This window comes from Rhamphochromis longiceps, linkage group LG18 (genome assembly GCF_057381845.1).
Source record: "Rhamphochromis longiceps isolate RC_006_pf linkage group LG18, R_longiceps_female_GT1.1, whole genome shotgun sequence".
Lineage (NCBI taxonomy): Eukaryota > Metazoa > Chordata > Actinopteri > Cichliformes > Cichlidae > Rhamphochromis > Rhamphochromis longiceps.
In genome coordinates, this window is record NC_140574.1 from 15,050,008 (window position 1) to 15,066,851 (window position 16,844).

The 16,844-nt window shown below is 38.5% G+C and overlaps 3 protein-coding genes across 3 annotated transcripts in view; 1 reads left to right on the forward strand and 2 right to left on the reverse strand.

Moving 5' to 3' along the window:
- The first annotated feature begins 81 nt into the window (after positions 1-81).
- On the forward strand, positions 82-4,001 carry LOC146647950 (von Willebrand factor C domain-containing protein 2-like). The gene is made up of 3 exons (XM_085390169.1): positions 82-726; positions 1,596-1,725; positions 2,000-4,001. The coding sequence occupies exons 1-3, from the start codon at positions 370-372 to the stop codon at positions 2,188-2,190; spliced, it is 678 nt and encodes a 225-aa protein (XP_085246295.1). The 5' UTR covers positions 82-369; the 3' UTR covers positions 2,191-4,001.
- A 586-nt stretch (positions 4,002-4,587) lies between these two features.
- b4galt2 (UDP-Gal:betaGlcNAc beta 1,4- galactosyltransferase, polypeptide 2) overlaps positions 4,588-16,844 on the reverse strand; it is a 228,147-nt gene continuing 215,890 nt past the window's right edge. The window contains exon 8 of the mRNA XM_085388585.1: positions 4,588-10,328. Coding sequence (XP_085244711.1) covers positions 10,178-10,328 — 151 coding nt within the window. The 3' untranslated portion in view covers positions 4,588-10,177. The remainder of the gene's footprint in view (positions 10,329-16,844) is intronic.
- Positions 14,096-16,528, reverse strand: LOC146647952 (uncharacterized). The gene is made up of 3 exons (XM_085388586.1): positions 15,937-16,528; positions 15,641-15,733; positions 14,096-14,698 (listed from the first exon to the last, which is right to left on the reverse strand). The coding sequence occupies exons 1-3, from the start codon at positions 16,006-16,008 to the stop codon at positions 14,384-14,386; spliced, it is 480 nt and encodes a 159-aa protein (XP_085244712.1). The 5' UTR covers positions 16,009-16,528; the 3' UTR covers positions 14,096-14,383.

Consider the following 16,844-nt stretch of genomic DNA (forward strand, 5'->3'; position numbering starts at 1 on the left):
CACAAGGCCACGAAGAACTCTTGTAGGAGGCTGAAGTCGTGCGTGTTAAACTAGGGAGGGACAGGTTTCAGCTTAGTAACGTTAAGGGCAAGCATGTACTCTGATGAGAGCAGTGAAACTTTCCCCCTCATGCTCCCAGCCTCCACTCCCTTCCGGACTCCTTGCCTTGCAAAAGTGTGCGCAGACCCGGCAGACCGCTGTGGAGAGGTTCAGGATTTGGGGGGCTTTGTTTTTAACAATCTAACGAAGAAAAGGTTTTGTTTGTTTTTTCAAATCTTGGCTGATCGCTCTACTAAACCCAAGTAGGACTACAGTGCAAGTTTCCCTTCACTAACGAACTTTTACTCATTTGGATTAATCAGATAGATTATGGAAAAGCTTGTGAGAGAGCGCCTTTCCTTAGCGCGCGGGATACGCACGGTCCTTCTGGCACTCGTACTTTGCGCGCAGGCTTGTTTTGGCTTTTCGGTCGCTGGACAGCAGGAGAGCACCTGCGAGGCCAATGGCAGCATTTACTACATGGGAGAATGGTATTTCCTGGACTCTGATCACTGCACTCAATGTGAGTGCACCGCTGAGGGCTCCGTGTGTGCCCGCACTGAATGCACCTCTCTCCCAGCTGCATGTATCCACGTTAGCCACTACCCCACCGACTGCTGCCCCAGGTGTGAAAAAATTGGGTGCGAGTATCGAGGGGTGGTGTACGAGCTAGGACAGAACTTCCAGGTAAGTCAGTGCCACATAAATAAACATAACCTATTGGAAAGGTCTAAAAATTTGTCTTTTTAGGCCTAATTTTTTTTTTTACACTTTTTCTATATTTACTTTGATATACGTTTGTGAATCATCAGGCTTTGAAGAAAATGTAAGAGGGTTACAGGTGTGCATTGGTTGAGACGTCCATCGATAATAGTTTAGTTTTGTAAGAATAGTGCTCAAAGTAGCTGCAACTATTTAGAAAATGGCCTACAAGTGAAAATGTCAGCATCGTCATCCTAAAATGAAGCACCTTAGTGCGCTTATGTCAATAGTATTATTTAAGTAAATCTTTTTGACGTCAAAGCTGTAGTAACTGTACTGTACTGTAAATGCATCACAGCAATAACAGTGTACAAGAACATTATAAGAATACATTATTCGAAAGAATGACTTGAACACTAATAATAACAACACTTAATAGAAGCTCTAAAATGTAATTATTATCTAAATAATCTGAATATCATAGAGATATTCTAGTAACACAAGGGAGCACCAGTTGGTGTTTAAACTTTGGGTCTTCTGGTCTCGCCCCATTGTTCCCAATCGTTGTCTCTGAATGCATGTGTCAGAACCAAATGAGGATGAGCTTTGATGAATACTAAAGCCTAAACCAGATATCCGTTTGTATGTAATGATTATGCAGTATTAAATTGGAGGTAAATGGCGCCCCCTTTTGAGTTGGTACGAGGATTAGTACACGCTTTAAAAAGGATACCATTATACATAATTCGTGTGCTTGCTAGGAGTGACTAACCCGCATTTACATCACGAGGAGATTAGGAAATGATCCCTGCTGGGTGTATGCGTGTGTTTGTGTCGGTGTGTGTGTTTTCCAGCCATCAGAATGTGAGCAGTGCACTTGTGACAGTGATGGCATTGCCCGCTGTCTTGTGGCAGATTGTGCGCCTCCACCATGTGTCAACCCTGTCTATCAGCCTGGGAAGTGCTGCCCTGAATGCAAGGAGGGTATGTTAAAAACACAGTTTAATAAAAGTAGAAAGTAAAAAAAAAAAAACACTCACAGACAGCATCACAGAGAGAACATTTATCTTTTTTTTTTTTATAATTTGAGCACAGTTTTCAAATGTTGTCATTTAGACCCACTCTAGTGTGGTCTTGTCTTGTTTTTGAAAATTGGTTTAAAATAGGGATGAGTGTAGTTACACAATGCTATCCATTTGACTGATTATGTGTAGTATCTGTTAAGTTCCAATTACCTGTTCTTCTCTTCTCCCCAAAGGTCCTAACTGCTATGTTGATGGATCACGCAGTAAAGTGATTCCTGCAGGAGAGCCCATCTGGGTTGACTCCTGCACCAAGTGTCGTTGTCACGACGGCCAAGATGCTGGTTACTGGGAGGGAAACCGCCTCGCCACCTGTTCCCGCCTCAGAAACTGTAAACCTCACCAGCCGCCCACCCAGAAAAACTGATTCTCTGTCAGTAGGTAGACTGTCAGAGGTCTACATTTCTTAAAATACATGTTGTTTAAAGAAGCAGTATGTTAATGTACTGTACAGTACTGTGCAAATGTCTTAAGCCACCGGTTCTTTCTTTTTCTTTTTGCTAGAAAAATGGGAAATAGCTGCATAGATTTATTTAAACTTGTGCAAACACACATAGAAATACATAATAAAAGGCAAAAACAGAGTTTGTACTATGCAGTGGAAGGGCATCTGTCAAGGAGTGAATAACAGATGGATCAGCTGAAAGGCCACATACAACTCTCAGGTCCTGTGTCAGGTCTTTGCTGGACTTTAAGATGCTGTTTATATGCTGCAGATTTTTGTTTGAGACTGCCACTTTTCCTCCACTTGTCCAGTTCCTCAAATTCCTTAAGTTCACACTGCACACAATGTCAAAATATGACAAGTTTTCTGCTAGAAGTTCTTTCGGACCTTCGCTTCTTGTTGGTGCAAAAATACTATTTTCTGTCTCTCAGATTGTGTTAACTTTGATATTTTTTGTATCATGTGCCTAAACATATGATTTTAAATTTGCTAAATTGTCTCTTATCTAATCTCTCTTACACTGGTTCATCTCTTGAGTTTTTTATTTTATTTTATAAAAGACCGCCCTTCAAAAATAATCAAAACAGCAAAGACCGTCCAAAACGGTCCAAAGAAAAAAAATTGCAAAGCCTCTCAAAGTTTGGAGAACTATTGCTCAGACCAATTTGAAAAATTACAATAAAGCCTGCCTACTTTGAAACAAAATATAAAGAATGACATGTGGCTCAAGACTTTTGCACAGCATTGTACCTTAGGCAACAGGACAAGGATACCTAATCCAACATTTCAGTGTAACAAACAACACTAAAGCTGTCACTGACAGGACACTAGCTGAGAATTATAAGAACTTCAAAAACACAAAATTAGGTTCCAGTAATGTTGTTTTGAATGGACAACAAACACTCCAACACTTGTTCCCAATACCTGCACTACTACAGAAGAATCTTTAATGAAACAAATCTAACAGGAACAAGTAAATTAAACGACCCTTGAGTAGTGGCCTTCCTATCATGATTGGTGTTTTTCTGAGAGAGAGAGATGAGTGGGCTATTGCAGACCTTGGGGAGGACCAAGGAGGTATTTCAAGCATCAGAACAAAGCCAATGTAATTATTGAATGACAAGAAATGATAATTGACCTGATTTGTACATGTACACTGTAGAGCAGAAAAAAAACAACAATCTGTAACTCGCAGCTTTGCTCATTTTTCACAAGAAAGGTGTAGCTTTGATACAAACAACCTTCTACATTATTTGCACTCTCCAAGTGGAAAATTATGATTTTCTGTTTTCAGAATGAAATGTAGCATGAAGTATATTGTCTTTTTTTTTTTTTAAACAGAAACATTGATAGGCAGCAGGCCTACCTTCTGTAATTTGTCATCATTTCTCACTTTGATCATGAGGGACATTTCATAGAAAAAAAACAAAAGTGATTTCAAGTTTAAAACTCTGTGTTTACTGCTTTGACATTACATAATAATCTCGGGCTGCTGCTGCCTGCATCAGTGCCATTGATCCATTGTAGCTAAATATCATTAATAAGCAGACGCTGTGTTTGTATTTCACAAAATATGAAAGAATTCCTACAAGTGCAGCTTTCAATTTACTGGCTGATATGAAGGGAACTGATGTGATGTGATGCTGCATACCTTTTTTGATAATCCATACAGGTGTGCAGAGAAAATGTGCAAAGATTCTTCAAATTAAAACTCCTTTTTCATGCCCATTAAACTTGTCTGTTTTGAATTGCTTCTTTTTACTCCGAGTGACTCATTTACTGTGCTTCTGTCTGTGAGGACACCTGCCCGATGCCCCTGCAGAGCTTTTCTGCTGACAATGGGAAACAAGCAGCTTCCTGGAAAAAAAACAACAACGATAAAGAACCAGTAAACTAAAACAACAAGAGGACGAAAAGGCTTTCGTGTTGTCGACTTAACTAGAGGACAGAATTTAATTCAGTTTTATTTATATTATTATGAGCAATATATGTGGGAAGTGACAGTGGGAAGGGAAAACTCCCTTTTAACAGGAGGAAACCTCCAGCAGTGCAAAGCTCAGGGAGGGGCAGTCATTTTCCGTGACTGTTTGGGGCTGAGTGGAGGAAGACAGGTCAAACAGAGTATAAGAATAGAGCCTGAGAACAACTAATGAATAAATGCAGAATGGTGTAAAAACCTACGAAGGGTGAAGAAGAAGCACTCAGGAGAGAAAAGAGGAAAAAAGTCTGCAGAAGTTCAACTGGACTGTTTGAGATCAAGAGGAAATATTCAAAGAAACATGAAACACACCATCATCACAGGATCTTTTTAACTGCAGATTTATTGATTGTATAGAAAAAGTAGGTTTGATATGATTTAATGCATTCTATATAAGATATAACATTTTCAACATTCAATGTACAAAAAGAAAAAAAAACATACAGGTACAGGAAATCTTTAAAAACACCCACAGGCCTGAAAGTCCCGTCTGCCATCGGCAGCAGATGAACAAAAAAAGTATCAGAAAAAAAGCGCTTTGAATAGTTGAACCACCAGGTTTACCTGACAGCTGGAACAGCTTCAAAAGTCAAAAAGTCCAACAAGAAACATCAAGCACTCCTCGTGGTTCTTTCAAATACTACTTATGCTAAAGTTTCTTCTGCTGATTTTTACATCTTTAACCCACATTTTATACACACTGCACTGCACCCATCCCTCTCCTGCTTTAAATTATACCTTTTTTCAACTTTCTGTCAACTTCTCATCTCATAAAGGCTTCCCAGAAGGATTGATCTTACATTTAAAGGGACACTCCACAAATTTTACAGTTCAGTCTATTTGTTTAGGTGTGACTTGAAATACCACAGTGCCCATGAATTCCTGCTGCCTTTGCCATCGAGGAGAAGGCAGCTGGAACTGTGTTTTGAACTCTAGTTCAAAGTGACTTAAAAGGTGTTGAACCCACTCATAGTTGATCCACAGTTAAGGGCAGAGCATGCAACAACATTTTAAGCCCATGCAAAATGAACCCAGCGAATATGAGTCAAATTCTTTATTAATCTTTTGGTAAACAGGGAAGTAATTTTAATTCTTTTTAAAGGGTTTTTTTCTTGACTGCCCAAAATGTCCAATTGCACTTACCAACTCTATGAAAGATTTTTAAACTTCTATTTTAAAGCTAACCGCACAGCTGGGATATGTTGGCCGGAGTGGCCACAACTTTACAAAGCACATTAAATTGCTGCACTGTCCCTTTGATATGGCGAGAATGATGAAAATAGTGATGCCATCATTTTATCTGCCTTTAATCTTTGATTATGTTTAGATAACACAACAGGTTTATAAGACAAATTTTAAAAAAAAATGATGACTGCATTAGAATTGAAACTAGTCCTTAAAATGTCATCCCACATCCCTCAACAATGACTTAAAAGAAGAACATGATATAGAGGTGAATGAATCTGTAATATTGCACTGCGTGAGCTGTAAACACTTTAGAGAAGGGATCGTTGTTGACCCCTGTGTGCAGTCTGACAACACAAAAACTCACCAGGAGACTACTGCTTAAAAAACAAAAAAATAGGATCAAAGCACAGAGAGAAAAGTGAAAAATAAAATGACGACATCCAAAGAGGACATGAAAAGAAGGGAGACAAGGATGGGGATGTGTGCCGAAAAAGAAGAAAATGGAGATACAGTAAGTGGCCGGGACTTCACAGACTCAAAGAGAGGCCCTGTCAATATCTATTGAAAGTCGAAGCACCCTTGTGAGGCACGGCTGCGCATCACAAAGCACAACAGTGTGCCATTGCCACAAACAACCTAAACTGGCAGAGTACAAAAGAAGAGGCATTGAAAAGGGAGATGGTGCAAAAAAAAAAGAAAAGGGGAGGGCTGGACAGTTTGAATGAACATGTGTGCTCGGGTGTGTGTGTGTGTGCAGAAAAGAGCGTTGATACCTTCCAATAAGCTTGAGGCAAAGATAACAGAGAGACAAACAGATGGGAACAGTTTTGCCTCAAGGCTAACCAAAGAGGAGGCCAACGGTGCTCGATTTTCACCAAAATAAAAGCCCCAAATTGTTCTCTGTGGTTCAAATTGCAGTCGCAAGACTTTATGCAAACCCCCTGCCACTTTCATGAAAACATACTACAAATGCTTTCTTTATTTTTTGCACCGAAACAAACATTTAAATATTTTCAATCTCAAAACACACATTTCTATCGCGTCATCTTTGCCCAAAAGAAAGAATTCAAGATAACCTTCCCTTCCCCTTAGCACACATCACTTCTAAAGGCATCAGTTTGGCGTTTAGGCGTCAACAATAACAACACTGACAGTACAGACCAGGAAAAGAAAACAGAGGAAGAAGAAAAGCAAAGCATCAAAGTACAAAACAGTCAAAGACTTCAATGCGGTGATGGAAGAAATGACAGATGTAAACATGAGACAAAAAGTTCCAGAACTTTAAATAAAAAAAGGATTAATTTAGCCCATCGATTGTGAAATCTGAATGCGTGATAAAACCGTTTAGCATGTAGGCTTGACAGCTGATGTTGATAAAATCTGAAGCAGCAATAGGGACGTCAGTCATACTGCTCAGACTGTAACTTCTCATTACTGCCCTAAAATTAACAATTTCCACCAGCACCTTATAATTTCCTCCGTCCGGATATGATCGTCTCCTGCTAAACGATTGACAGGAGAGATAGCAGAGAGATAAAACGGCATATTAATATTATAGTATCAACGGACTATTAATGAATTGTGACACTTAAAAAAAAAAAAAGACTACCAAGTTAGATTGTAGGCTTAAAAGAGACCTTGAGAATTATTTCACCTTGTCCTGCCCGTGGAGCCGCTTGTAAATCTTACAAGAGTCAGCTTTTGTATTCACGCTGCTTTTTTCTCATAAAACATAACTGACAGCTCATTTCTTCGACATCCCACCGAGCAAAAACCTGTTCAAAAGACGGCGGGATGACGGCGGGAGACAATTTTGCCAGATGTCTGAACGACATCAAGATTTGGTTAAAAAGTAAAGGATGAACAGCAGGATGACATCAATCCATTGATGAACAGATCGATGGATTGATGTCCCTTTTTTGTCGATTGTTGTTTTGTAGATTCAAACATGGAACCTTCTCGTTATGAGGCTGCGGCGCTCATCCTGCTCCTACTGTGCTGCTCTAGCATGCTGGAACAATGTGTTTAGCCTCTCCAGAGGTGTACACAAATACCATCACTATGCAACACACAATGAGAATAAAAACATCATTTACATGTGTATACACACTTGAAGTTCGGTCCATAATTTGTTGGACAAAGACATAATTTTTTACAATTATGTGCACAGTGCAGTGGGTTTTAATCAATAGGTGGCTGAAGTGCAGACTTTCAGCTTCAAATTCCAATTCAAGGGGTTTAACAAAAAGTTTGAATCAATGGCTTAGGAATTACATCAATTTTTTAAAAACTATTAACCAAACCAGCGTAATTTTAAAGATTTTTTTAATACTTTCATGAAACTCCTTTGCAGTCGATAACTGCTTGGAGTCGAGAACCCAAGGACATCACCAAATGCAGTGTTTCCTCCCTTGAGATGGCTCGGCTTTTACTACAACCACCTTCCACTGCTGCTTGTTTGTGGGGCTTTCTGTTTTTGTATTTAATAACTGAAAAGCTCTGTTGGGCTGAAATAAGGTCACCGACTTCGTCATTGAAGAATCTCTAATTCCTTTGCCTGTAAAGGAAAAACTCTTGGGTTGCTTTCTCAGATTGCTTTGGGTCATTATCCATTTGCACTTTGGTTGAATCTGAGCAGAGAGCATAGTGTGTACACTTCACAATTCACTTGTGTAATTAGGGGTCTTAGATCTTGTTATAAGACGTCTGTATTTCCATTCATGAAGGTGTCTCATGATTGTGGACTTTGACAATGATACCATTACCTCCTTGAGTTCATTCTTGATTTCGTTAGACAAGAAGTTGTTTTTCTTAACATCCGTGTTATCATTCACTTTAGTTGTCTTCTTTGTCTTTCAGGCCTTTTGGTGTTGCTGCGCTGGTCAGTGCATCCATTGTTTTTAAGAATGAACCAGACTTTTGATTTGGAAAAGGTTTTTGCTGTGTCACTGATAGGTTTATCTTAGTTTTTCAACCTAATAATGGCCTCCCTCACTTGCACTTACATCTCTCTTGGCGTCGTATTTGAAATTACTTTGAAGAGCTGTAACTTGAGATATTATATCTGGTTCACTTGTTGTGAAAAAACAAGATAACAGAGCTCACCTGGCCATGAAACTGCCTTTCAGCCAATTGTCCAAATAACTTTGAGCCTTTGAAAAATTGGGGACGGCATATAAAAGTGGCTGAATTTCCTAAATGGTTAATGCAAAACCTCTGCAATGCAATCAGATCTGGATTGGGTGATTTAAAACCACTGTGGTGGTATACAAATGACAAAATCTGTGTCTTTGCCCAACAAATTTTGCACATATCTGTACAGGTTGCCCAGTAATATTAGCCTATTTGGTAAAAAACGTTCACTTTTGGACCAAATTTAAAACTTTTAAGACACCCAAACAAAACAAATTTCACCCCCTGACTTTTCAACCAAATTTAGCGTTAACAGTGACATTAGCTAAAAGAAAACCAACACCAGTGGATGTCTGGAGCTTTGGGGAATACTGTATATGCAGAAAATATGGTAAATTTCCAATATCTTTTAAAGGAGTATTAGCTCAATGTTGACTTTAAAGTGCATATTAGCAAAATAAACTGAAAAAAAAGAAGTTTCCAGAAGTATAATCTCCTTATGTGCTGCAGGGGGTCAAAATCATAACTGAGCTGTCAGTATGTATCAGACCTGCTGTCTTCAGTTCTTCCATTTGATTTCAAATGCTCTCCAAAGATAGTTTCAGTACACTGCATACAGGAGAAACCCTTTCATCCTTTCAGTTTATTTACTGTTGTTGAAAAACTCTCAACAAGTCAGCTTCTGCTTCCAGAGTTTAACTTCATATATATGTATAAAAACAGAGAACAAAAAGAGAGTTCCCGGTCGTCTGTAGCGGCTGACAAACGTGTTTCATCAGCATGTTCATGTGTCACCAGCACTCATTTGAGTCTTCTGCTGTAGATGCAGGCACAATACACATTCATTAATTGATAGCAGAGGGTTTGATTGAGTAATTAGATCCAAACAAGTCACTCCCTGACGAAAATGTCCAAAGCAAATTGTCTGTTAGCATCACAGGACAAGAGACGCTGATGTCTCTGATATGCAAGCCATTAGACACAGTAACACAGTTCATCGCTGCATGTCAGTACGTTGTGGTAATGTTACAGCTTGACTCCAGGGGCTGTTAATGCGCACAAAGTTAGTTCTTTCTTGCATTTTCAAAGTATGCATGAAAACAGTCTGTGTGTTTTCTCATGGAGACAGTTTTAAGACGTTACGAGAAATCCATCGTCAACATTTAAGAAAGTGTTACGTGACACACCAGCAGTTCCTGTCAATGCTCGCTGTCAACATGCCATCGGTTGCCCTCCAGTTTGATAGGAAAACTTAAGTTTGACGCCACTGATAATCCACCTTTGGTCCACAAGTTATTCATTCTGCAGTCATTGATTGTTACAGGTGTGATAGCACCCACTGTCTGCTTCAAGAAGTTGTTGGTGGAAAGAGCCTGAGTCCTAAAAGAGAGAAATATCAAGCTGAATAGAGTGGAAACAAGGCAGAAAGAGACACTATGATGTGCTTGCGACAAGTTTTGCTCTCTTATTTTCAATTTCATATTCTTTCAGATGCCTGTGAGACACTCTCAGTTTTCTTTCCGTCCTTTAAGTTCTCTTCTTTCACATCTTCCTCTCGCTAGGCCAGTTGCATCCTCCCCCACATCGTCCACTTTCTCTCTTTCATTTCTTCTAGCCCTTAATGGGCCGAGGTGGTGGCTTGCCGATCTCCACGGAGATGTTCGTGTACAGAGGATACTTCTTGACTTGAACCAGTCTGTAGGTCAGAGAGCTGATGCCGTCCTTCTTCATTGTGTTCTTGGTGTTCTGTATTTTGTTGAATCTAATGGAGTAAATGAAGAGAGGGAAGGAAGGGCAGGGAGAGAGCAGGAAATGAAGGAGACAATCAAGAATATTAGATTCAGTTCAGTGTAAGTTAAAAACAAAACAAAAACAGGAGTACCAGATAAAAAGTACCAGGTACCAGGTTACAGCCCAAGTTCGGTTACAGTTACAGCAATGCTGCAATGTGGATGAGAAAATATAAATCAATCGTTTCTTCTCGTCAACTGTTTTTTTTTATTCTACGAAAAGCAACCAGATGCCTGACACACTGCTAAGGACTTTTGCGAGATCTCGCAAAAGTCCGTCTTAATTTTTTTCCCGTATATAACCTTTGTATATTTGCAAACCCTTAAAACTGCATCTGAAAGTTGTGCCAAGTTTGGTCATTTTTTCCATCCTCTAATCCAATTCCGGGTTGCGGCGGCACAGAGCACAGCTGCTTTATTTTGCAGGCGCACTTTTAATGGAATATGCAATGCACAAATATACACAAAAGATCATATTCTGTGCACAGGACACTGCAGAGATTGGAAATAACTTAAAGACAGGGGATAAACTAGTCCAGAAAGCATTCAAGGCAAATAAAAACAAAACAAAAACAGATATTAGAAAAGATTAAACTTTCAAAAACATGCATGAACTCCATCTGCAATGTGCTGCTGTGCACATTTAACCAATATGATGAAAAGAGCCCGATGTCTACTGGCTAAAGTTTCCTAAAAGTTAAGAAAATAGAGCATCTGATTTTTTCCCCAAGCTGATTGTGACCAACAGGTGGTGCTGTGGCCTAGCACAGGGACTCAGAGAACAGGATGATCTATAATATCTACCTGGGTTTGTCTGTCTTATGCCGGGATATCTTTTTCCATGGGCTGTGATTCAGCAGTTACATCAGAAAGCGCTCTGATTTTGGTATTAAAGATGGGGGGAAAAATTCACACAGTGTGTCAGGCAGTTACACAGAGCGGCTGCTGAGCCTCAGTTCAGCATGTGATGCAACCTTTGGCATTAAAACAGATTCATAACACAAACACGGCTGTCACCCTTGTAGTAGCATGAGTTTTTGCAGGCATTCAGAATGGAAATGAGGCCACAGTGTCTACCAGCGTGTTTACACTCTTGTCTTAAAATCTCTTCCTTTTTTTTTTTTTTTTTTTTTTTTGAGGTCTCTGAGCAGAGAAAGAGCTGATGTGTGCAAACACCCAGAACTCCACACTCACTTTCAAAAGACAGCCGTGACTGACTGCAACAAAAGATGTCTTCTTAATGATATGCTTGGACATGCAACTGGAGATGACACTTCAGTCCGACATGGACCAGTGAGTCTACAGATCCTTGTCAGAGCTGACGAGCAAAGATCTCTCTTCTCTTCCTGCATTCTGTCTCTCTCAAATCAAATCAAAAATCTTTATTGGCATGAATGGAAGCTGGGTAAAAAAAACGTTGTCAAGCATCTTCCTGCTGCACAATATACAATACAGTAACATATACATAGAATCACGTGTTCTCTGACTTCTACAAAAAGACGGCACTTTTACCTGGAAGGAGGGGGAATTCATTTAGGAGAAAGAGAAAGGAAGCAGAAGAGGAATGGGAGCGTGTTTAAGGTAAAATAGAGGTTGGATGACAGGGAAGAAAAATGAAGGACAGATAGGCGATGAGATAAACATGTCTGGGTGTGACAGATGGATGGCGATATACTGATATTAAAAATAAAGCGAATGAAGGGGGGGAAAGCTAAATCTTTGGATGACTATCATACGAAGAATATTAAACACAATCCCTGCCTACATTCAGTATAAAGAATATCTAATACATGTAAACACACACATACAGGCACACCCTGTAGGTTACCTTATGTATCCTTTCAAAGCTCTTGGACTTACTTTCTAGAGTTAGAGGGTGAGACAAAGACATCCTCGTTACATATTCATTAGCCTGATTTCCAGACGTCCTGACTGGGCTAAGTAAAGCTCCTTTTTAATTCCACTGAGGGTCTCACAGGAAAACATTTCTGGTTAAGAATCTCAACAATAGATTGTCGTGCCAGCTAATCAGGGTTATTTTGCTCTAGTGTCACATTTTGAGTTGGCCCACTTAACCTTGTTTGAAAAAAAAAAAATCTTAAAAGAAGAGTTTGGGTAACTCATTTGGTTCTTTCTTAAGAAAGAAAGGTTTTACAGGACTCTAATGCAGTACTGCGAAAAGTAAAAAGTATATCAATAACTTTTAAGAACCACATTTTGCAGGAATATCTTGAAGTAATTGTATTCTGTATGACTTTTGGTCCATTCTTCTTTACAATGCTGCTTCAGTTCTTCGAGGTTTGTAGGCTTCTTTAATTTGCTGTATGCATAGCTCTCTTACAGTCCAGTGACAGCACTTTACTCAGGTCAAGGTCTAGACTTTGACTGGGTTATTGCAGCATCTTGATTGTATTCTGTTCATTTGTAGATTTGTTGCTGTCCTTGGGACCATTGTCCTGTTGATTTGACCCAATTTAGGACAAGCTTTAGCTCTCAGAAAGATAGCCTCACATTTAAATCTAGAATACTTTAGTAGACAGGCATGGTCTGACTAGCCTTCCAAATAAGCCAAACATGTTCAGCCAATTTCTAATTGTACTGCCATGAACTGAGATGTATCTTTTAAAAAATTTCTTTGAGCAATGCAAGGTCTGACTTTTGGGTGAATTTACTGGGAGATCCACTTCTGGGAAGATTGTGGCATTGTGTTAACACACACCTGAATGCTTCAGACCAGCAAGCTGCCAAAACATTTAAGCCAAAAGTTTTTCAATTAATCAGGTGCATTTAATTAGTAGCAGCTGCTTGCTACATACCCACACTCAAAAAAATCTGTTGTTGGATGAACACAATTTAATCATGGCACCCTTTTTGCACACAATTTAACCAAGTACAATAAACCCTTTTCGATCATGTCAAACCAACACATTTAGCATTTGGTGGTTTAATGTAATCAGATTACGTTGGATCAACATACTATACTTACATTGATTTGAAGTGATTTATTTAAGTATGTAGAGTGAAATTTGTTTTAATTCATTCTACACAATTTAAAAAGTTTAGGAAAACAGAATTAAATCTTGTTGTTTCAACAACTACTTTGTTAATCAAGGCAATGATTTCACTCATTTCAACCAAATTATTTCAATTAGATTTGTTTACATTTGTTACACATTTAGAAACCCACCACTTTACAAAAAAAGTCACAATCAGATTATGATAACATTATCTTTATTAACTGGATTTAGTGGACAATATAAAAGCTTACCATTTTTGTACACCTGCAAGCATTATGCCACTTCAAAAGGTAAAATGTTAGAATACTTATTTACATAGGTAATATGTTGGAACCAAAGCTTCCACAACTAAAAACAGATGCAAAATTTGCTCAATATATCGACTGCATTTTAAAAAATTAAACTAAAAGATAAAAATACATCTCCCACTTGGCAAGTTAAAACATGTGACAAAATCGAATTGTGTGAATTTGGAAAAGTAAAATAAAATAATTAGAAATATTTTGGGGGCAATACAACAACAACAAAAAATTCCATAGGTGATGAAAATCTATATTTGTTTGGTGTATCTCATTGAAATAATTATTAGTTTGACCAATTTTTATATTTCTGTATTTATTTTTTTAATTTTGGTTGCAGTCCTCCACAGCTAGCAATATAGTTTTGCTGTGTTTTAAAACATGCTAGCAAGCAAAATGGAAACAATAATACAGTGAACTTAACAGGTGGCAGTGGTCTTAAACTTTACAGGACCTTGATACATAAACACAACATAGTACTTCTGTCAGTACTTCTGATCCATTTTGAGCCATCTATATAAGGACAAACAAAAATCATCTGCAGTGCTGTATAAAAGGTGAATTGCCCAACAGAGAGAATCCAAAAACTTAAAAAAAATGTTTTAAATGAAAGAAAAAAAATATAAACAACTCAAATATTAACATTATATATTGGAAATCACCATTGCACCAATGAACCATTCAAGACCTATCAGTCATTTTCAAGTGCTCTCACCCCATAAGCTTGTTTTTCAGAAACTGTACCTTTGAAGACAGCTTTTGTCCATCAAGATTTAAAAGTATCTTCTGGAGGACTTCAAAGGTGCATTTAAGTTCTGGTGGGTAGCTCAGGTTCAAACGGTATATGAGTCCAAACAACAGAGCACATGCTTGTGCAATGTTACCCAAATCAGTGTTAGCCTCCACACCCTCAATCACGACACCAACGTCCTCTGGGTCATCTTCAGGTTCAGCACCCTCCTTCTGGATGACGTACACCCCCATCACAGTTTGCTCCATGCAGCTTTTTGCCTCGCTGTCCGTATCCTACATGAAAAAGTATAAGACAACAAAGTAAAATTTAAGAGATTGTTTAAACAACTGTTTCTATGCTGTTCATAAAATCCAAGTAGTCAAAGTAATAAACAGAAAATTACACCACTAAAGTAGTTGTTAGTAATTACTCCAATACATAAATTATAAAATACACCTCTCATGTCAAAAGAGGTGGCATAATTGACCTCTCACCGGCCCCTCCCCCGAAAGGGCCATTGTCCAATTACACATTATAGCAACCGTTACTGTGTCTGACAAACATTAACCTCAAGCAAGATGGAGAAGCGGTGTGCCCACCGATACGCCGAGAGATTGTGTCTGGAGGAGTTGTGTTCTTTCCATTCACAAAGTCAAAAACAACGTGAATGGATTAAACAGTGTGTATGGCCCCATTCCCAGGTAAATGTACCGAACATTATGAAGCATGTCTGCTCGCACATTCGGGTACCCATTGGTGCGCAGAGGAAACCATTTGTTTGTCGGACGTAGCAAGAGTAACTTAGGGGGACAGGACTCGAGAAAAGGCTAACTCAGCTGCTAAAATAAAACAGGTATAGAAGTGTTAGTACTAAACAGCTCAAAGTTCATAGACATTTCTATTTACAAATACTGATGACCATAACAATGAAAAAACAACAGGACTTGTTTTAATCCAAGTACAGATTCAAAAGCAATATAGTCTTGATGCATGTTAAATGCATTGTATGTTTGTGTATCAAGTTTAAGTAGGCATAAATTTCTTTCCTTCCAATACCAAATTCCAGAAATTCTTTATTGCAACGCTTAATACTGTTTGGTATTCAAGACATCCTTTCCCCAATACCAGGTGTCTTGTTGCTAATCTCAAAATTTTAATTTTAATGATTTGCATTTGAGGCAACGTCACAATTTGTATGAGAATGTTACAGACAACATGCTGTCACAATGGCTCACCAAGTACTCCTTTATTAACTTCTCATAGTCTTCGTTTAGGTGGATGCACAAAGACTTCAAGATGCATGCTCGTCTGGTATGGATGTTGTCATGCTGGAGAGGAGGAGGAGATAATATGAGCCAAAACCAGTCTGTTTTTCTTAAAGCTAGGGTAATCAGTTAACTTGCATAATTATTCTTTAGGTTAGAACCTGGCATGTACCACTTGTTAAGCTGAAACAAAATTGACAACTTCATCTCCAAATAAAAGTTATTTTTGCTGCCTATGACAAAGTCTACTCAATCCTAATACAAACCTTGGAGATGGCAAGCATGAGACCTCTTATTTTCTTTCCACGTGTCCCTCCTTTGGTCAGAAAGATTTCCATTAAGCGTGGCGCGTATTGGTCAAGCTCGGCAAAGAAAGTAGATAGCAGAGGCTAGGGCTGCTCGATTATGGCAAAAATGATAATCACGATTATTTTCACTGAAATTGAGATCACGATTATTTGACGACATTTATTTAACCCTTTAAGACCTACTATAGAACCAAGTCCACCAGAGCTTATATTATTTTTTTTACATGCTGTAGTGCCATTTGTGGGAGCATTTCAAGTTGCTATACAACTGTTATAGCCCATATTTTACTAATATGTATGCATTAAGTCCATAGTAACTACATTAATTGCAAAAAAGTGCAATAAACTACAAAAAAAATTGAAAATCGCTTTTGTTTTGTTTACATATATTTCTACTTGGAGAAATTTAAGAGGTTTATCCCTCAAAACTTTAAATACAATAAAGTTGCAAAAAATAGTTTACAACAACAGGAAATTTATTTTGAGTGTCTTCATAGTTTTATTTTGGAGATACAGCAATTTTTATATATTGCAGGAAAAACAAAAAAACAATCCTATGATGCAAATTTGCAAAGAAAACAGCATGTGCATCATTTCACTGTGGGAAGTGTTACGAACAGCTGATAGGAACGGCAAAGCGTGTTTCTGGAATATTATGTTTTTGTTGCTGCAAGCGCTTTTTATGCAATTTTTGCAAAGCTATATGTGGAACGAAACCATGACCGAGGACAAGCTGATGTCATCAGATGTAAGTACAACTCCTCCGGTTTCATATGCAAAACAAATTATTGCGCTAGCTTACACGGTTCAGGTTCTACAGGGATTTAAAAATAGTTACGCAAAACGGAGCGTGCTGCTCTGACCGG